The 22,447-nt window shown below is 36.4% G+C and overlaps 1 protein-coding gene across 1 annotated transcript in view; it reads left to right on the forward strand.

Moving 5' to 3' along the window:
• Nucleotides 1-22,447, forward strand: part of SLC39A12 (solute carrier family 39 member 12) — a 109,180-nt gene that overhangs the window by 52,013 nt on the left and 34,720 nt on the right. Inside the window, exons 6-9 of the mRNA XM_072650250.1 lie at nucleotides 12,574-12,746; nucleotides 14,466-14,618; nucleotides 18,961-19,068; nucleotides 21,445-21,511. Of these exons, the coding sequence (XP_072506351.1) occupies nucleotides 12,574-12,746; nucleotides 14,466-14,618; nucleotides 18,961-19,068; nucleotides 21,445-21,511 (501 nt within the window). The remainder of the gene's footprint in view (nucleotides 1-12,573; nucleotides 12,747-14,465; nucleotides 14,619-18,960; nucleotides 19,069-21,444; nucleotides 21,512-22,447) is intronic.

Genomic DNA, 22,447 nt, shown 5'->3' on the forward strand with positions numbered 1-22,447 from the left:
AGGAAAAAGCACGGACCCTCAAAGTCATGCTCTTCTTCCTCCATTGTCTCAACTGTGGGGGGAAATCCTCCACTTTGAGCCAGAAATCTCTCTGACAGCAAAGGAAGAGGAAACATAAGAACTCAGGGAAATATATGTACATATCCCCTAGTTTCTTCAAGCCTCTCTCTGTTAACTCTTTATCATAGGGAGGCTTAAAAATCCACTTACACACACACACACACACACACACACATATAGTAGCTCCAAGAACTGATCATTAAATTTTCAATATGAATGTTTACACCTCAAAAATGAACACATGCCATAAATCAGGGCTTAGTTTATTGTTTTGTGGATTGTCTAGACTTAAAGTGATGGAGAAAATGTTTATAATGCACATTAAATTTAAAAGTGTGTTGTGGGTTCTTTTTTGTGTGTATGTATGTATATGTACATACATACATACACACATATATGAAACATTCACATACCCCTCCAAAATATAAAATGTGTGACATCAGATATGACACATTTAATATATAATGGATAATCACATAAAATATAAAGACATGAGTGAAAAGAGTTGATCCTTGAAAGCCCAAAACCTAATTACAGAAAAGGAGCAGATAATAAGTTTGATTATAAAAATTCAATTATACCAGATAATATCTTTACAAAACATCATAGCATATAATGTACATCATATAATAGAAATGACATCATAACATTACACAAAATACAGCATATAACATCAGAGAACAACTTATAATATGCTATAAAATATATAGTAGAAAATATAATGCACATATCCTGGTTGAATTGAGCCATATAAGATACATCATATAATGAGGCTACCTATAATGCCTAACAAATAACAGCCAACATGAGACAAGTGACTAGTAACGTAAAAAAGCATAACATAACATTATCCTAATGCAAATATCAATGTAATATCTAAGATATAAGGTATAATGCATAACATATAGTAGACATAACACAATGCATAAACAACATGCTACATAAGAGATCATATAATATATAATATACAACATAATACATTATAACAAACATATGTAACTATTAGATAATCCCCATTGCACACTTATGAAGCTGATTGTTTGAATCCAAGGGTAAGATTTTACATTTATCCTTATTATATTTCATATTATTTGATTTGGCTCAAATATTCTATCTAGTCATGATGGTTTTGAACTTTGATTCCATCGTTTGTTGTTTTAATTATCCCTCCTAGAACTGTGTGGTCTGAAACGTTGATCAATATACCATTTATGACTTTTTTAAGTAACTGATGGAATACTGACTCGCACAGAAAGAAACCAAAATTATTGAGATACAGCCCTGTACACCCAATTCCAAGTTGACATCAAATCACTCACAGCTACTCCTTCGAACTGACTGTTCAACCAAGACTGAATCTACCCAATTTTATAATTGTCTAATGTCTATCTTTTTCACAAAAATAAAATAAGGCTTCATAAAATGTTATATTAAAATCTAGGTAAATTATAATTACATAATTCTTATGCCTGGCTTAAGAATTGCCTTAAAAAAAGCTAATCTTCTCCATATTTTTTCCCAAAAGTTAACTTTTAGTTGCTCAACGACCATTCATACCATTTCTTCTAGTACCCATGTATGCCATATAAGCCACAATGACTAGGGAATTTAGGTTATATCTTACTATATCTCAACTTATCCTAAATGTCAGTTCCTTGTTGGTAATTTTTTCTTACCTTTTCGAGTCAAAGATATTTTCCTTTGCTGGAAAATAATAGAAGCGAAATAAATATTGGGCATCTCATTCTTCTCTCGCCTATCAGTTATCATCATCCCATCTATCCCAAACAGCAGATTTATGCGTTTTCTAAATCAATAAAGCTTTAAAAAAATCAATTGTGTGGTCCTTCTACTTCATTCCAAGTTCACCTGATTTTGAGGTTTAGTCCTCCTGAGATCATTCTTACAGGAACACCACGCCTTTAAATCCATCCTCTGTTAATCTCCTTTGCTTCTATCTCCTGAATGTTTTAAAAGTTTAGGAGGCAGAGAGGTACCACAGTGGATAGAGCACTAGCCCAGGAGTCAGGTGTACCTGAGTTCAAATCTGGTCTCAGACACTAATGGCTTTGTGACTCATGGCAAGTCACTTAACCCTAATTGCCTCCCCCTCCCAAAAAAGTATAAATAGGTTGATACATGAATCAACATTAGTCTTTTCAGAAAAGCATCCTGTTCTTGAAGTCTTCAGAATTTCATTCCTGAAAGTTTCTTATCGGTCTTAGATTGACTTCTACTGAATTTTCATCCCTGAAATCCTATTTATACCTCTTCTGAACTCTTTAAAATCTGTTCTTTGAAAAAGCTTATAAAATACTTCCTATTTCTCTTTTTTTCACAAATTCTAAAATGAAGTGGTCACTCCTCCCCACCAAGTTTTCTGTCCTTTTTTCCTTAGCAACCTTGTTGGTAAGAAATGGACAATAAAAAGATCTCCACTTTTACTTGCTTTCCCCCTCTACCATTTTAGGATGATATTATTAAGGAAAGCAAGGAAATGATTAGTCACTCTGCTTTTGGCAGAAAGAGAACTCCAACAGATATCTGTATAATTAAAATCCCTCATCATCCATAGAGTACAATTCTATACTAGATTTATAATCTTTTCCCTATTTTTAAAAATATTTGCCCTCTAGCTATTGAGGTGGCCTCTAGTATCTTTATATAGAAATACTGCTCCTGTGTCTACCTCCATTGACTTTAACTCACATATTTTTTCCCATGCACTGACCTCCAAGAGTTGTGAGAATCAAATTAGATATTACTGATAAAGCACTTATCATGGTTCTTTGCACATAGTAGGCACTACACAAATGCTAGCTATTTATTATGCTTAGGATTATTCTCTCTGCTTCCTATATTTTCTCCTGACCTTATCTTCTTAACGTGTCATAACATCAATTAATCAATTTTAGAAATATAAGATATATAATGACATAACACACCATAGCAATATAATACATGACAGTGTACTATGCTACATGTATCACAACATATGATCTAGCATAAAACATGAATCACAAAAATCTCATATAATATAAAACCTAATGTAAATATAAAAATATCATATAACATCTGGAATAAGATACAGTATGATGAAATATACACCACAGTATATGTAATACAAGGAATAACACTCACATTACATAAAATACACATTAAAAGGATTTATAACATACAAGATAAAAACATACTTCACATCACATATAACATAACAATATAACAACACAAAATGTACAGTACGACACAAACAGCAATACATAATATAAAACATGTATCGCCACATCTGTAACAATACGAAAATACAAGTGACCATGCAGTATATTATCATATGCATACCACAGCCGTATAATAGGTAGCATATCACACTAGCTATAACATGAATGAAACACAAGCAATATATCATGTCATAACATAAAGCATAGCATTTAATATAAAGCATATTATAGAGCATAACCTAAAACAAAACACATATCACATGCCATAACATATGTAACATGAAATAAAGTTCAGCATAAATTGTAGATGATAGTGCATATTTCCAAAGTAATTGGAACCATAATAATTCAATAGACTTTGTAAAGTGTATCCAACATAAAATACAACTTTACATTATAACATAGTAGTCAATATAGAACTCGGCACAGATCATGACATTGTATAGCATACAACATAGGAATATCCATAACCAAACATGTAACAGTAATCTAGCACATATCTTGTGTGTATATATGTATAGCATAGGTACATCCACATGCATTATATAGCATGTGTGTTTGTGTATGTCTATACATATATAATATACTATATAATGCAACCCAAAACATTCTGCATTATAACATAATATACATAATCTATGACATATAATCTTTAACCTTTAGCATAGCGTAAATTTAAATATTATCAGCTAATCGCATGAAGCATATGTGATATATAACACGAAATCATGCATGATACATCATAACAAATGAATCTATAGTAAAAAACAGATCACACATCTTGACATCCCATGAAACTTCTGTCATTTTAGCGGCTCTGACCCACGATTTCATCAAGGTAGGGAACATCCAGTAAGGAAATCCTTTTACCAACGTAGATCGGTCTCTATTTCAGAAATTTGGGTTTTAGATAATCGACTGGTATACCTGAGAACTAAAGTAAATTGCCCCAAATCCTTGAACAGTCTTCTGGACTCTGAAAACAGCCTTCTATTAATCAGGCCATGCTCTCTGTCACCTTGCAACAGACTTGAAATACAACATAAAATATTTAACAAATAGCATACATGCAATAGTTTTTTTCCTCTTAAAAGACCAGCCTTCACTCCAAATCGCTCCCATTGATTGGCCAACAATAGGTCCCAGGCCAAGCCCTATTTGACATTGTTTGGGCCTTGATTAGCTCAAAATGAATGTAAATAGCAATTGTTTCTCTCTTGGTTGGAAACCCTGTGTGTCTTCCCCTCCCAGATACATATGGGTTTTTTTGACTAGGTAAAGAGACCATTCTTGGTCTCATTTCTTATTAAGCCTTAATTGCTGAATGGGCGTTGCCTTAGTCAAACTGAGACCTGTTGAAGAATTTAGCTTGAAAAGGCCAAGGACCCCCGCTGCATCCTGGGCCATCTCCAGTTGTCCTAATTGCAGATGGCTCCAGAGCAGAAAGTGAGGTTGGTAACTTTGCACAGCCCTCCCTCACTTAAATTCAATTCACTTGCATGTCATGGCATCACCTCCCTGATGTCATGGTCCTCTAAGAATGAAGGACAAAGGATAGCAATAACCTGCAGCATATAAAATAACACCTGTCACATAATTCATAATATAAGATAGCATAAAGTATAACATCATATTATCACCTAGTATACAAAATACTATGCAACAATATAATGTTATTTTAGAACATATAACACAAAAGCTACCACTACAAAAGATACAATAGTTCAAATCACATCACATTATATAATGTAATGACATTCCCAAGTTTTATATTACATCCCAACACTCCTTCACCTTTTAGGCAAATTGTGTAAATGGATAATTATGATAAAATCCACTGATACAACTTTTCTGAAAATAGTACAGAAGTTGGGAAGTTGCCTGTATTCACTTGGGCCTACCTTGAAAGATGCTCATATAGACTTATATACTGTAAGCCAGATCTAGGGGCTATTGAAAGGTCCCGTACCCTGTTAAAGGTCAAGTCAGTTTTTAATCAATGAATTCCAAATCTATTACTGCCAGAAAATAACCTTCTTACTTCAATAACATGAATCACTGCCTCTCCTTTTCCTAAGACCTGTAGTCTTATCTATGTGAAGATGAATGATTGAGAGATATGTTTTGCACTCTATCCTATTCAAATTAGCTGTAAAGGAATATAATGTCAATCGAAAATGAATAATGAAATAATTGAAATGAGATAAGTGAAAATGAATAATGAAATAATATTGAAATAAATATCGCCATATTTAACTAAGTGTGTAAAAGCTTATTTTCTATGACATTATATTGGTAACCTACCAGATCAATTTTTCAACATTGTATACCTATATATGTATATGTATATATATATATAGAGAGAGAGAGAGTATATATGGATGCATGCACACACATACATACATATAATTCTGCAAAGTGCAAAATATAGAAAAATATTCAACATGAAGTCATTTGCCAGCTCATACTTCCATCTCAAAGCGTCATTTAGCTGCTTATTCCTTGGTCCTCTTTTTAGACAAAAATTTGCAATTCAGAGAAACTCATATCCTGATTAATAAGTAGCACTATAATACAATTAATTTAAGGTCTGAAACTTACTGTCCTGTGCTGGACAGGTTTAAGAAGGTAACTCAGCCAACGTTTTCTAATCCAAAACCCAAATCTTTAATTCAGAAGACAAATGAGCTTCTAATTCAAATGAGTCATGAAGCCATTTGGGTTTTTTCCTTCACTAAAAATGTCAGTATCCACCCAACCCCTCAATTGTAGAGTCAGAAACCTTATGTAATTTCTAACTTCCTACTTCATATCCAATTTTCCATTGCTAAAGAAAGATACAAAACTTATCCTAAACCAGATCAATTCTGACACATTGGTACACATACATTTAAACAGATACACACATTCAGATTTAACACTGAACTCTAAAATCATTCCTAGGAACCATTTGTTTAAGGGACTGTACCAAGTCCTTTAGGCAAATATAAGCAGAGGCAGTGTCCCATAGGGATGAATATAGTCAATTTTCCCTAATTGAAATCTGTCAGTCATCCAATACTTATAACACAGAATGTATATATCAACAGAAAACCTCTCATCAACTCCATCAAATCCTCTCTATTGCCAGGTTTGCCACTTTGGATAACTTCTCTTTTCCCAAAGAGTAGCACATGAAAACATTTGCCTGTGGCAAAGTTTAAAATGTTGCAGTCAGGGCATATGTGTTCTCCAGGTTGATGCTGAGAAAAATCACTGCTCCACCTGACTCATACTATATTATCCCTTTCTAAATTATTGTCATAGTCATCTTAACTCTTGCCTGAAATGTTGCTTCTTGGTCTTCTGACCAAAATGGCTTTGACCATTGACACATCCAAATCTCGTTTATGAATAAAGCATCCCAAATTTTTAACAAGCAGCTCACCAAGAAAATTTTATGATCTTGTGCCTCTGGTAATCTCAATCTCCTGGACTGTTCCCCCTGTGTTTCCCACACCCCAGCTGGATACCAAGGCTTTCTTAATCTTGCATGTTATTCAGCATTGCAATATATTTAGCTACTAGATGACTCCTCAAAATTCTTGCTCTTTAGACTTATGGCTTTCCTTCTTCAGGACAAATTTCTTACCTTTTCGCTCTCTTCTCTTACTGAGGTACATTGTGTCATCTCATTAAATATGACAAAGAAAAACCTCAACCTCCTCACAGGCAGAAATTCCTCAAGTCTACTTGCTTTCAGGGCAGAGTCAAGGTGATGGAGTAGAAAGATGTACCTACTCTAGCTCTCTCCCCGTAGCCCATAAAATACCTATAAAAATGACCCTAAACAAATTCCTGAGCAGCAGAAACCACAAAATGACAGAGTGAAAGATATTTCCAGCCCAAGACAGTCTGGAAGGCTGACAGGAAAGGTCTATCACACCAAGCTTGGAGCAGAGCACAGCTCAGCCTTGGCCTTGCAGTACATCACAGACAGGACTAGAGCAGGCTTCAGGGCACAGAATCATGGGTAGCAGCTGTGGTTCCCAGATTTTGCAACCCACGAAGGCCAAAGACAGCTTCAAAGGATAGTAAGAAAGCTCTTTCACTTGTGTGAGAGGGGAGCACAGTCCAGCCCCAGCTCCAGGGCAGCAGTAGTCACTGTGATTGTGGCAGCAGCATTCATTTTGGAACCTTCTGCCTAAAGATCCTGGGGGAATCAAGCAGCTGATCTGGGTCTCAGTTTTGCGTGGTGGTCCTGGGGTGAAGAAGAGCACTGATGTGGTGGAGCTGGTGGTGACTGTGGAGAGGGAATTCTACTTTCATACCCTGAGCATATAAGAATGCTTGTGGTTGCTCCCAGACCAGAGTGCAGGTTAAGAGAGGAGTAAACTCCTCTCCCTTGATTGTGCTACCTTGGAGGAACTGAGAACTTACAGGTCCCTAGAGTATACCCTCCACTTGACAAAGGACTCAAAAGTCAAGTAACTGACTGGGAAAGTGCCCAAAAAAAGGGGAAAACTAAGTCTACGGAAGGTTACTTTCTTGGTGAACAGGAATTGTCGTCCATCCTTTTGGATGAAGAAGAACAAGACATATCATCAGAGGAAGACACAAAAGTCAAGGCTTCTACATCCAAAACCTTCAAAAAATATGCAATGGTCTCAGGCCATGGAAGAGCTCAAAAAGGAGTTTGAAAATCAAGTAAGAAAGGTGGAGGAAAAATTGGGAAGAGAAATGAGAGCAGTGCAAGAAAATAATGAAAAATGAGTCAACTGCTTACTAAAGGAGACCCCAAAAATGCTGAAGAAAATAACATTTTTGAAAATAGACTAACCCAAATGGCAAAAAAGATCCAAAAAGCCAACAAAGAGAAGAATGCCCTAAGAAACAGAATTGGCCACATGGAAAAGGAGGTTCAAAAGCTCACTGAAGAAAATGCTCTTTAAAAATTAGAATGGAGCAGATGGAAGCTAATAACTTTATGAGAAACCAAGAAATTACAAAACAAAACCAAAAGAATGAAAAAAGAGCAGACAATGTGAAATATCTCACTAGAAAAACAACTGACCTGGAAAATAGATCCAGGAGAGACAATTTGAAAATTATTGGTCTACCTGAAAACCATAATCAAAAAAGAGCCTAGAAATCATCTTCCAAGAAATTATCAAGGAAAACTGCCCTGATATTCTAGAATCAGAGGGTAAAACAGAAATGGAAAGACTTCACCAATCACCTCCTGAAAGAGATCCCAAAAGGAAAGCTCCTACAAATATTGTAACCAAATTACAGAGTTCCCAGGTCAAAGAGAAAATATTACAAGCAGTCAGAAAGAAATAATTCAAGTATTGTGGAAATACAATCAGGATAACACGGGATTTAGCAGCTTCTACACTAAGGGATCAAAGGGCTTGGAATATGATATTCCAGAGGTCAAAGAAGCTAGGATTAAAACCTATCATCATCTACAAAGCAAAACTAAGTGTGATACTTCCTGGGGAAAAATGGAATTTCAATGAAAGAGAGGACTTCCAAGCAAAAGATCAGAGCTGAACAGAAAATCTGACTTTCAGACACAAGAATAAAGAAAAACATGGAAAGGTAAACAGGAAAGAAAAACCTTAAGGAACTCATTAAAGTTGAACAGTTTACATTCCTATATGGAAAGACATTATTTGTAACTCATGAGACCTTTTTCAGTATTGGGGTAGTTAGAGGGAATATATATATATATGTGGGTGTGTATGGGTAAGTATATATGTGTATATTATATATGTGTAGGTGTGTATATGTATGTATGTGTGTGTGTGTGTGTGTGTATACACACACACACACACACACACAGAGGGCACAGGGTGAGTTGAATAAGAAGGGAGAGTACCTAAAAAATATAATTTACTGTTGAATGTAATGTACTAGGAGTAAGAGAAAGGAGGAGGTAGAATGTAACAAATCATCTTACATAAAAGAGGGAAGAAAGAGCTTTTACAATGGAGGGGAAGAGGGGAGAGATGAAAGGAAATAAGTGAGTCTTACTCTCATGGGATTTGGCTTAAGGAGGGAATAACACACTCCACTGGGTATGGAAATCTATTTTACCATGCAGGAAGGCAAGGGGGAAGGGAATAGGAGAGGGAAGATAATAGAAGGGACAGCAAATTGAGGAAAGGGATAATCAGAAGCAAACACTGTTGTGGGAGGACAGATCAAGGGAGAAAATGGAATAAATGCAGGTCAGGATAGGACAGAGGGAAATGTGGTTAGTCTTTTACAACATAACTATTATGGAAGTGTTTTGCATTGTTACACATATACGACCTATATTGAATCACTTGTTTTCTCAATGAAGGTGAGTGGAGAGGGATAGAGGGAATATGGAACTCAAAGCTTTAAGAATGAATGTGAAAAATTGTTTTAGCATGCAACTGGAAATTAATCTATACAGGTGATGGAGTATAGAAATCTATTTTGCCCTACAGGAAAATAGAGGGGAAGGGAGTTGGAAGAAGAGTGGGTAATAGAAAGGAGGACATATTGGGGGACAGAGTTCATAGGGTGCATGCTGTCCTGGGGTGGGGGTGGGGAGAGATGGGGAGAAAATTTTGAATTCAAATTCTTGTGGATATGAATGTTAAGAACTGAAAAATAAACTATATATTAAAAAAAAAGTCTACTTGCTTTCCACTCTTGACCTTACCTTCATCCTAGAACTCTCTGGAACATTCTGGAACGTTCTTCTTGTCACCAACTGTTGTTACATAATATGAACATTAGGGCTTATGTGACATCCCCAAAATAAGGTTGAAATGTCTCTGATATTTCTTCTTGAAAAGATAAGCTATCACCCTGTGTCTTCAGAAAATATTTGATTCCCAGGCTTCTTCCTTTCTCTGACTGGAAAGGGTAGAGGGTAGATATCTGTGACCTCCTTTCATATTCTCTATTTAAGGAGGCCTAGACAGACATACTTTATAACTTTTCACCTGACCACTTCTCTGCACTTGTCCAAAATCTCTAGAATCAGAACTCCCTGAAAGATCAAGTCAGTTCTGAAATTCATACCTTCTCATTGCCCTCTGTGGAGAGGACAGAGTTGCATCTGGGAGAGTTGCAGAGATTCCCAAATTTATTTGGCCTATCACTCCCTTAAAATAATTGCTTGGCACCCTTCTGGAAATCTACTTTCTTTAATTCTTTAATTTTTTTAAAATTTGCATCTTTTCAAAAATATGTAATTTTTTTAAAATGACACACCTTAAATTTCATAATTTATTATAAATTTGTGGGGTTTTCTTGCATCAAAATTTTGACTATGCAACACTATGCCACATAACTGTATAGTATCACACTGTAAACAAGTCATTACATGCATACATTCCTGCAAATGCATGCTGGACTTTCCAACAATATGTGACAGGTTCATCTGCCAACACTTGCTTGTTAAGATCCATCAGTGGACTTGACCACCAACTGGTTGTAACTTGCATTTTGTGTGTTTATTTGCAAAATAATGTGATCACTGTGACTTTTACTCTATTACATATCAGATGAAACATGTACGAAGGGTTTTCACAATTTTCTTCTTTTCTTTCCTTATGCTTCCACCACCCCCTTATTTTTATTCAACACCTTCCAATTGCACCCAAGGCTATTACCACCCCCTGGATCACTCCAGCACCCCTCGGGGGAATTATCACCCACTTTGAGAACTTATGGCTAGGACAAAGACTTATCATTTTTCACCTGGCAGAAGGACATTATTATGCCTCTATGCTTGAAACTTTCTCTGCTTTCAGATCCCCTTCTCAGCTTCTTTTTTTTTTTAGAGCAGGTACCATCTTTTACCTTTCTTTGAATTCCAAGGGTTTAGTCCAGTTTATTGACTGACTGACCCAAGTGAAGTAAATATTATCCTCAGAAGCTTCCTTACATCATTCTTTCCTAAGTCTCCCTAGCTATTCCTCTCTGCTCAGTCAAACTGCAGGGAGATATCATCAGCAAAGTGGTCCATTATCTGTTCTAACTTCATTATTAACTAATGGCAAAAATAAGTTCACTTCTTCTGCTGTTTCTTAATATCTTAAAATTGCCAAAGTAGACCCTAGAGATCATTTTTTTTCAGCTAATATTCAACAGTAGAAGTCTGATCTCTGCTCTGTCTTCAATCTCTGATTAAATTCTTGTTCCAGTTCCTTGGATAGTCTGTGCCTTTCTCCACCCCCTTTTTTTAAACCTTATTTTCTGGTTCAAGGTGACAGTATTTTTTCAATCTATCCAGCTCCTGACACCATTTTCTTCTTTTCCACTGTTAAATACTCCTTCTTTCCAAATGTCTTTCCATATTTCTGGTGACCTGGTCTCAAAGACTGCCAGAATAACAAATCTGCAATACTATTTTTCCTTTCATTATTCAAGTTGTAAAGGCTTTAGTGTTTATCAAATAAACTTTCTAATTCCTTAAAACTTGATCCAAAGTAGAGGGTGGAATGTTAAATGAGATGGAATCTCTTTTTTCCCAGGGTCTAGGATCTATCCTACATATTAAGTTTTTAAAGGTAGACTGTGGGTCTCCATTTGTCTCATCTGAAACTTGAATTTCTGCCCTAGAAGTATATTACAGCAACTAAATATATTCGCAAGCATTTTTACAACAGATATTACGTTCTAAACACTCACCAAGTCTCTCAGGCACTTCATAAATTCAACCAGTCAGTCAAAAAACATTTTTAAGTACTTACTATGTGCTAGGCACACTGGTCCAGTCAACTCATAGCTTTAAAGTTGGCACTCAGGTGAACTCCATACCCACCTTTTTCAGTCCTTAGTTAAAGTCTTTGGGACACAGAATAACTTATGTCCTCAGAAAATAAAATGGAATTTAATTCCTCTATCTGGTATGGCCCTGATAAATGAAATGGTATTAGGGGACCAAAGAAAAATCTCAACCTCACCAAGGCACAGCTGCCTTGTAATTCACTTGCTTCTATACCTAGTGCTATCTATTTTCTAGGAAACTCCTGAATGTTCTGCTTTGGGCCAACAATTGTTTCAAAATAACCTATTACCTTGAAGTTTAGATGACATCCCCAAAATGGAACTGAAGCGTCACAGTCCCTAGGAGTGGGAGCAACACTATTTGCCATTCATCCATTGTAATTGAATGGAAATTCTTACACCACTTCTTCAAGTTTTATTGAGTATTATAACTATGACTGGTCCTATAAAGACAGTTTCCTCTAGTATGGTCTCTGGCTCTGTGCACAATATGAGAATGAATGGGAGAAATTGATATTTTCATCTTCTTTTGATCTAGAATATGGCTACAGTACTGCTGCTGTTTTACTCATCACAGTGGGTTCTATGTTTGGAACAACTCTCATCCTTTTCAGCAACTGCGAGGAAAACTACAAGCTTGTTTTACAACTCTTTGTGGGTTTAGCTGTTGGAACCCTTTCTGGTGATGCCCTGCTCCATCTGATTCCTCAGGTAACCACCCTATTTCCATTTCTTGTTTCCTTTTTAAAAAATCTTTAGCTTCTGGAGGAACTATAACCCTTTATTGAAGTCTCAGCAGATTATTCAGATAAACAAATTCAATGGCAAATGATGTCCCAAGGAATAGAAGGTTTTTAGCCCTTTTCGCAATGGTAGAGGAGGAGTAAAGTCAACATGGAGCCCTTTAATACTTTACCTTGACATTTCCCAGTGAACAGGACAAGCTTTTGAGCAACTGGAAAGCAAGATCTTGGCCCCGTCTGTGTCTGGAGTTAGCTACACAACCTCCTGGCAGCATTGCGAGTCTCTGGCAACTTGAAGAAAAAGCTCCTAGGATTCTTTGCCTCATACAAATTGCACCACTCCCGTGTGTAGACTTCCTTATAATCCAGCTAGGGAGGAATGTTGCCAGAAATAACCCTTTATGGAACAATATGAAGTAGGTCCTTTAAGAGTTCACAGATACTGTCGACACCCTGACCCTTTAGCCAATCAATCAATGAGTCAACAAACAATTACTAAGTACTTATCATCAGGTAAGCAGGCTCCAGGAACAAACAAGGTACTGGGGTAGGCTCTGCTAGCTCCTTACAGATGTTAAGGGTACGAAATACCTCTGCTCTAGTATTTCCATTTGTCATTAGTTTGGTTATACCCTTCCACAATGAACTAGCTCAGATGATAATGGATACTAATGGCAATGGATACTACTCCTGCTCATCTAAAAAGAATATTAAAACCTACATTTGGCCATAGCCAAAGTATAATTAGCACCTTCTAGTATAAAGAGGTTGAGAGGCAGCACGTTGTGATTAGAGGCTGGTCTTAGAATCAGGAAGGCCTGCATTCAAGTCTCCTCTTTGACATATACTCACTGTGTGCCCTGATGCCAACCTTAAAGGACAGGTATTACCCAGCTTCCCTTAGTATCCATCTTTGCCTTTGTCATTCCACATCTGGCCTGGAGAGACTAACATCCTATATGCTGCTGTAGGAAAAGGAAAGCAAGTAGCCAAATATCAATAATGCCCTTCCAAAAAAGAATAATTGGATATATTTATTTCCTGCTTAAATTTAGTATTAAGTGATTAGCCTTACAACTGGTTCAACTTCAACAAAGGAAGACAAACCATTTAACATACATCATTTTTCTTCCTTCCCAGTAAAATGTAAGTTCCTTGAGGGTTGGGACTTTCATTTCGCTTTCTTTATATCCCTAATACCTAGCAGAGTGATGGCAATTGATAAATACTTGCTGATTTGAATTAAGTTCATTAGAATCATCACATACCAAACAATGAACCACTCTTCTTAGATCAATCTGGATATGAAATCAACTCAAAAGAACTGATTGGACAAATTGAAATAGCACTAATTTGGGGGAGAAAATCTAGTCAAAGGATTGGGAATGTAGAGGAAATGATAATACCTGGAAATGTAAAGCTCAGGAACAATTCTCTTTATTATAGATTCAATGTCTAAACTGGTCCCCTTGTATTTTTTTCCATTTTGTTGTGCTTACTGCTTACTAAAGCTTGTGGCACAACTAGAAACATTCCATCAAAACATACTGGTCTTGGGAACTCAAAGGAATGAACGTGGGCTTTCCCAGCATGCAAATTGGATGAACTCTGTAACTAGGTCTATCATTGATTTTTAAATAAAGCAAAGTCATTTATTTCTGCCTGTTTTGTGTGCCTATGTTTCTAGATTCTTGGCTTGCATAAGCAGGAAGCTCAAGAGTTGGGACATTTCCATGAAGGGAAAGATTATGTTTGGAAACTACTGGGATTAATTGGAGGAATCCATGGATTCTTTCTGATAGAAAAATGTTTCCTACTTTTCATATCACCAAATGCCAAGGTAAATTTTTCATAACTTGGTTCTGAAGGATTTTTATAATTTTTATCTAATGTATAATTTTTTCTTTTTTACAAAACATAAAATGTTAGAACTGGAAGGAGTCTTAAAGAGAACCTTGTCTAATCTCCTCACTTTACATACAAGAAAATGGAAGTTCAGAAAGGAAAATTGACATGTCCATGGTTTTATGATGTCAGTCAATGGAAGAGCCAAGGTTAGAACACAAACCATTCTATACTATCTTATTTTGATTAAATAGTTTTGTTTGTGTTCCTCCTTTGATGCTGAAGAAGACCATGCCATCAGAGAAATGATGAACATGACTTACACTTGACTTTGTTTTGAGTGAAGGAGGGCTCTTCAAGGTCACCAGTCTCACTTCTCCTCCGGAGCCATCTGAATCCAGTGACCAGATAGTCATCAGGATGACTGGAGATGACCCAGCATGCAATGGACATTTTGGCCCCGTTAGGTCAACGTCTATTCAGGAACTCACTTAGGATGAGGTAACATCCATTCAATGAATAGGCCTCTTTAAGAAGTAGCCAGGTGATGGCCACTTTAGTGAGGCATAGAAAAAAAGACAGCAGGCTGGGAGAGAAACAACAACAATTACTATTGATAATCACTCTTAAGCCAGGAGGGTGCAGAAGCTAGACCTTAGGCAGGGGGCTGGTGTCCTCCAGTGTAGGAACTTCAGAGTGCAGTAGATTAAGTTATGTGAAAGGTAGTATGAGTAGTGAAGTCCCATTTCCTGAACCACTCAGATTATTATGACCTGCAAATTCTTTACAAATTGGTGCTTTTGTTTAAACATCTAGAAAAGGATGATGTCTCCGTTTAAATCTTTATAGAAGGAAAGCAATAAAGATAACCATGGAGTTCAGAAGTACTGGTCTCAAGTCCAGTTTCTTAGAAATAATGGATGTGTGATTTTGGGACAAGTCACTTAGCTTTTCAGTGTTCTAGGCAACTCTCTAAGACTATTTAGGTTTCAGAGCAAGTGAGCAGGTACTCATTTATATTAGAACAGCACATTACCTCTCTTAGAATTCCCTATTAAATCCCAGATCCCATCCAAAAAACGAGGGTCCTTAATTTACTTATAGCTAATTATCAAAAGGCTTCCTTGTGTAAGTGGGGTCCTTTTCACTGATCTTTAATGTGGGAGATGGAAGGAGGAGCCAGTGAGAGCTCAAAGCAATGGCGGCAGTGCTAACCCCACAAGGTTAGGGGATTCATAGCCTGCTTGGCTCTGGGAGAGTGGGCCAGAGCACATCTATTCCATGCTATTTCATTTTCAGTGGTACTACAGGTTGGTTACCTGGGACACCAGGAGAGAGACCCTTATTGTTGGTCAAAGAACTGATGTATATATTTAGCCTCTATAGTCACAGGTCTAGAGCTTACCCTGGCTGGTCTTTGCAAGGACTATAAAAATTTTGGTCCAGGGAAGAACTATAACACTTTCACCTTAAGTGGGCTTGAGCAATTCTCTGGAGGACATCCCTATGATGCTGTGTACCAGTGTATACAGTGTTGGTGGGAAGGCAAGACCCAGGTGAGATTATCTCCTTGGTGGATCTAAGATTTTATCTTTCTCCTGAGCCATAATGTCCATTTACTTATATGTATCCTGTTATTGCCATTAACAACTACCCCATCTATTTCATTGTTTGCTTTGTTAAATATGTTTGCTTGCTAAAAAAAAAAGTTCCCTTGGGTGATTTGGAAGCTGGAAGACATTACATGTTAGAATCAGAAATAATTACTCAATGAGGAATGAAGAATTCAAATGCAAAGATAATAGTTAACTTTTGAATGATTAGTTTCCCAAGGAAAAAATGTAAAAATGCCCCAAATGTCTGATACTTTCATATCTGAGGGATTTATAAATGAAATCACAGAGAGCATATGGTACAGTTAAAAATTTGTTTCATTTGAAGTTAGAATAACTAAGTTAAAATCTCTGCTCTTCCACTTGCTTATGTGATTTTGGGCAACTTAACCTCTATGAGCCTCAGTTTTGTCAAATATAAAATGAGAGATTTGCACTAAATGATCTCGGAGGTCCCTTCTCTCTCTAAATCTATGCTCCTATGGTCTCAGAGAATAGAACTATGGCAAGTTACAGAATTATTAGCTTCTCAGAGTTTTAAGGAGTCTCAGGGGTCAGGTACTATCTGAAGCCAGAATTTCCTCCACAAAAATCCTGATGAGTGGTTATACAGCCTTCACTGACAGATTTCCAAAGATAGAGAACAATATTGGTAGCTTATGCCATTTTTGTATAGCTCTGACAGTTAAGAAGTCTTTTCTTATCAAAATTTGCTTCCTTTTCATTTCTACCTCTAATCCTGGGACCATACAAAACAAAGCCCTTTTCCATATGGTGGCCATTAAATATTCAAAGAAGGCTTCCATGTCCCCCTACGTCTTCTCATCTCCAGTGAAAGATCCTAAGTTTCTTTAAATGATCCTCATAGGAGATGATTTTTTAGTTTCCTTGCCATCTTAGTCAAACTGCCCTATATGTGCTCCAAGTTTACAATATCCTTCATAATTGGTGGTAACCAGAACTAAACACAGAATTGTACCAGTATTGACCTCACTAGGACGGAGTGCAGTGGTTCTATCACCTCTTTTGTTTTGGACATTCTGTTTATTAAGGCATTCAAGGACTGACTACTTTCTCAGTGCTCTATAGGACCCTTAATGCATATTGAGCTTTTACTCCGCTCCCATGATTTGTTGAAATGCAAATGGGTTGAACATCTCTTTATCCCCAAAGCTGTGGAAAAATGAAAAGGTATAATTTATAGCCTTAAAAAATTAAGGCTAAATTGGTCATGTAATAAAAAAGTATGGTTTCAGATAGAATATATATATATATATATATACACTGTTTCTCCTCATTGTTACATGTTATGAAAACAAAATAACTATTTAGGTGACACCAAAAGTGTGTGTGTGTGTGTGTGTGTCTGTGTGTGTGTGTGCGCGTCTGTGTGTGTGTGTGCATGTGTGCATGTGTTTTAAGCTTAAGGGAGATCTGTATTACCTAATCATCCAAATATCTTACTAATAGCTTATATTTATGCTGCTCTTTTTTCACATATACAATCTCTTACTGCATCCTCAAACAGTCCTAAGAAGGTAGGTGATACAACTGTCACCCCCAGTTTGCAGATGATTACGAGACCTAACTATGTTTAGTAAGATACGGAGCTGGCATTCAAATACACTTTCTCTGACTCCCAAGTTTCATTCCTTCCCTTAGACTTACCTTCAACCTCAGAGTTTTTCCTTACTTACTAGTTCTTCGGTGGTTCTGATATTAATGAGTGACCTAAATAAAAAGTTATGACTGTAAGGAAGCATTCATTAGCATCCTAGAGATAAGTAACATTTGAACTGCAGGTTCTCCTTCGCACTTTCATTTAAAGCATTTCTTGACTCTCAGCATGATTCCTCTGGGACCACACTAATATACTATGGGAGACAAGAAAGGTCAGGGTAGACTGCTTTGTGATGTCCCTGAACTAGCAAAATAAGCTAGGGAAATAACTTGTATTCTAAGGGGAGGATGGGAATACAGGCAAGAGAGAAACATGACAGTTCAGAACATTTAACACTTAGATCTTTACTAAGATTATTTCTGCGTCTCAAAGCTTCTGCTAAATGAATTCCTGGTAAGGAATATACTTTAAAGTACTTGAACAATTAATGTTATGCATTGTGTAAAATGAAGGGGATCTCAATGTTTCAATGATAATTCTGTTTTCATTTTAAGTTGCACAAGTTTCTTTGTTTTCTACATGGTGAGCTTTGACTTTAATTTCTGTTATTTGGGTACATTTGGGGTTGTCTATATTTCAACAGTAATTCTGTTTTTTTCAAATTGTGTAAGTTTCTTTGTTTTCTATGTGGCGAACTTCGACTTTAATTTGTGTTATTTGGGTACATCAATCAAAAAACACACAAATTATAAGCTTTTAGCAAGTATGGCTGTTGAACAAGCCTATTCTAACAGACAATGTAAAAACCCACCACTGTTCTTTTCTTTAATCTCAACTAGTAATTTTCAGCATTTAATTTCAAAAGCCCTCAATCACCTTGAAATTATGAGAATTCTTGCTTAATTTTTCAGATTAGGCTTGGAGTTTTATAAGTCAAAGTCCATTAACAATTTTTTATCACAGCTAGAACACTTCCAAAGGTACTTGTTCTCTAGCGGATCACTTTCCTAGATAACAGAAATGCTAATTCTGTTATCTGGCCAAGGCTACACCTGCATTCATCTGGCTCTGGCATTAACTGAAACATCCTCATCCTCCAACAGGGCCTATCCCTAGCTAATGGGCATGTGGGCCATTCCCACGAACTTGCAGTGGGCACTGACTTAAATGACCAATCAGGCAGAGACAAATCCACCTCAACTATTCAGTTGGTAGGTCATCCGTCTCAAATATTTCTTTGATTTTTTTCTTTCCTTTTTTCCTCAATGAAAAGATGAAAATCCGTAGAACCTCTAAATGTGATTCTCACTGATGATTTATGGTGATTTATCTATTCTTAATCATAACTAGTGCTTCTCAGAAGAACTGCCAGACACCTGGAAGTTGTTTTGGTATGCAAACGACATTTTTCCCTCTGACAGATTCAAATCACTGTTATCTGTACAAGTAGAGAATAGATCGGCATTATGGACTTTCTCTGATTGTTCAAAGGAATCTGTTCATGAAGAAAAGTCATGAAGACCTTTGGTCTTCTAACTTAAGTGACATTAGGCCATGACTGGTTGGAGGTAAACAGATATCTGGAAAAGGAATCAATTAATGCATATTATCATAGGTGCTAATTTCTTAACAGGAGAATAAGCTGACCAATGACATGCTTTCAATGAGGCAAATTACCCATACAGAAATCTCTACCAGATTTTAATGCACAGAAATTAAGTTCATGTCATGGCATATCCATTCTAGCTTCCATGTAAGGCAGCAGCAAAGCAAGAATAAATACATTTGAGGTTGTTTGTTTGTTTGTTTGTTTTTTTAAATAACTAATCTTGGAAAACACTTGCCTTAGATAACTATGACGTTAGGGTAGTATGTCCTCAGTAAGAGGGATCAAAGGTAGGTTAACTTGACTGGAGTTTCTCCTTGGGTTTAAGCAGAAATATAAGAATCTTCCCTAACAGATCCCAGGTTCACCATTATTCAAGAAACATAAACAAGAAAACTCAATTTTAAAAAAGGAAGCCCGAGTGCACTTAATATTGGAGTATGTTTAGTGTCTTTTCAGGAGGGGTAGAGACCCTCCTTGTCCTGGAAACATAAAACTTATTTACATTTAGATTTCATTACTTCTATTTCAGTGAAGTAATTGAGGTGCTAAAAGGTATTGAAGCAGAATTCTGATACTATCTGAATACATTTGCATTATTTGAATACCTCAGCCCCTTCTTTTGATCTATAAATTGTAAGGTCAACCAGAAGCAAAATCAAAAGTATATGAATCACTAGGATTATTTGGTAGGATCCAATTTCTTCTTCTTTTCAGAACCGGATAGGCAGAATGAGGAATATGAGTAATTATTTGTAGTCAATGATTAGTCTTGGATATTTGCCTATTAGTTCTTTTCCATGCTGTGTCAGGAAAGGATATATAAGGAAACTGGAATAAATACTAAGATTCCTATCATTGAACTGAATCCCAGATATTGTTTATGCCCTGAGAGTTAAAAAGTATCATTTCCAGTGTGCCATAGGCCTTTGGTGTACATACCCCATGGAATAGTTATAAGGAAAATACTTTATATATCAGAAATATGAGCTATTTTTCAGTCATTCTGAATAGTCCTTTTAGACTGACCCAATTGCGCAGATCTCTTGCCTTGCTGCCTCCACATGATTTAAAACAGAACAAAATAAAACACTCCTGGGCCAAAGAAAGATTCCCTTAATTCATGTTGCTTCTTAGATAACTGCTGTGATGAGGGGCCTTTCTTGTAACATCTGGACTTGGGTAAATCTGTCCATGGCATCATATTTTGTTTAGAACAGAGGTTGTGTCAATGACATTTGGAATCATCTCCATAGTGGTCAAGTTGAGTAGACAGGTAAAATAAACTCTTCACATTATCCAATAACTATCTGAGGCACAGAGATAGGCAATGAATGGCCTGCTGATGAACTATGAGTCAGTCACAGAAATCATATCCTGTAATCTTGACTCACGATCTAAGGTTTGATTTCAAACCCTCACTCCTCTGGGACCTGAATGGCTGAAGGCAAAAAACTCTACCCTCAGAAACCTGCATTTTCTCTCCAAAGTCCATTGGTGTAGCTTGTTACCCAAACAAGATTGAGTTACTGAGTGGTAAAGAAACATGAAAAATGATGTAATACTATGAACAAAATTTGATATGTGTGTATCACTTTTTTGTACAGAATATACCATGTATTTGAAGGCTAGTAAGAGAATCTTGACAATATATAGGGACAGCACAAATTAATCTGAGAATCTTATGTATAACCTTTCAGTTTCATAGATACTTTCATAATTTAAGACTATCCTAAATGACAAACCACTTCAGTGGCCTCTAGCCAGTACTGGGAAGTAATTTTCTATGCAGAGTACATTTATGGTCAAATATATCTCTGCTTTCAGCTCTTCAGGTCTAGTTTTCTAAGTTAATCACTAAAATGAAAACGATTGCTTTTAAGATGTCTCCTTAACAATTGTAGCAACTTTATTTTTTAACTTTTGAATAACAGTGATAGAAAATCCTTGTCTTTCATTGATCACTTTTTGTCCCACACAGAAAAGTTCCGAAGATTCAGACACAGCTGAAATTCCAATAGATGGTCTGACTGGCTCAAACAGGAAGCGTAAGTACTGTGGGAAACACTTGCTATTGAAAACTGAGGAGGGAGGAAGGGAGAAAACAGTCTTTTATTAAGCCCCTAATATGTGCCAGGAACTATGCTGTGTTTTACAAATATTATCTCATTGGATTTTCAGAACAGATAAAATCCAAGGTTAAATGTTGTCAAAACTCTATTGATATTTTGCATTCTACTATAATGCCAGTTTTGTAATTGATCTTCAAAATCTCAAAGTCAAGTACCTCCCTAAAATAATCATTGATACTGATATACCATTTCCCCCAAATCTCATTCTCCTTATTAATGTCAACCTATCAACAATTATTTATTAAATATTTACTGTGTGCTGGAAACTTGTGCCAGTTGCTGATAATACAAAGAGGAAAATGAAATAGTCCCTGCCCTCAAGGAGCCTATCTTCTATAGAGGAAGACATTTCATAGAGAGATTTTCAGTCTTTTTAATGAGAAGAAAATATTTTTGCCATTTTAGCACCTTTTAAATAATATGTGGATTTTGTTCAGTCATTTCCTAGGTCATGTCCTACTCTTTGTGACCCCATTTGGATTTTCTTGGCAAAGGTACTGGAGTGGTTTGCTATTTCCTTCTCCAACTCACTTGACAGATGAGGAAACTGAGGCAAACCGGGTTAAATGACTTGTCCAGGGTCATACGGCTAGTAAGAGTCTGAGACTGGATTTTAACTCACAAACATGAGTCTTCTTGACTCTAGGAGTGGTACTCTATCCACTGAATCAGCTAGCTACCCCCACTTGGAGTATGAGTCATATATAGGCATATATGTGTGTGTGTATATATATATATATATACACACACACACACACACACACATATGGCTATATGTATACATACATATGTGTATGTACATATATGAATGTTACATAAATATATATGTTATAAGTATACATATATGTATGT

The sequence above is a fragment of the Notamacropus eugenii genome, chromosome 3 (assembly GCF_028372415.1).
Source record: "Notamacropus eugenii isolate mMacEug1 chromosome 3, mMacEug1.pri_v2, whole genome shotgun sequence".
NCBI lineage: Eukaryota > Metazoa > Chordata > Mammalia > Diprotodontia > Macropodidae > Notamacropus > Notamacropus eugenii.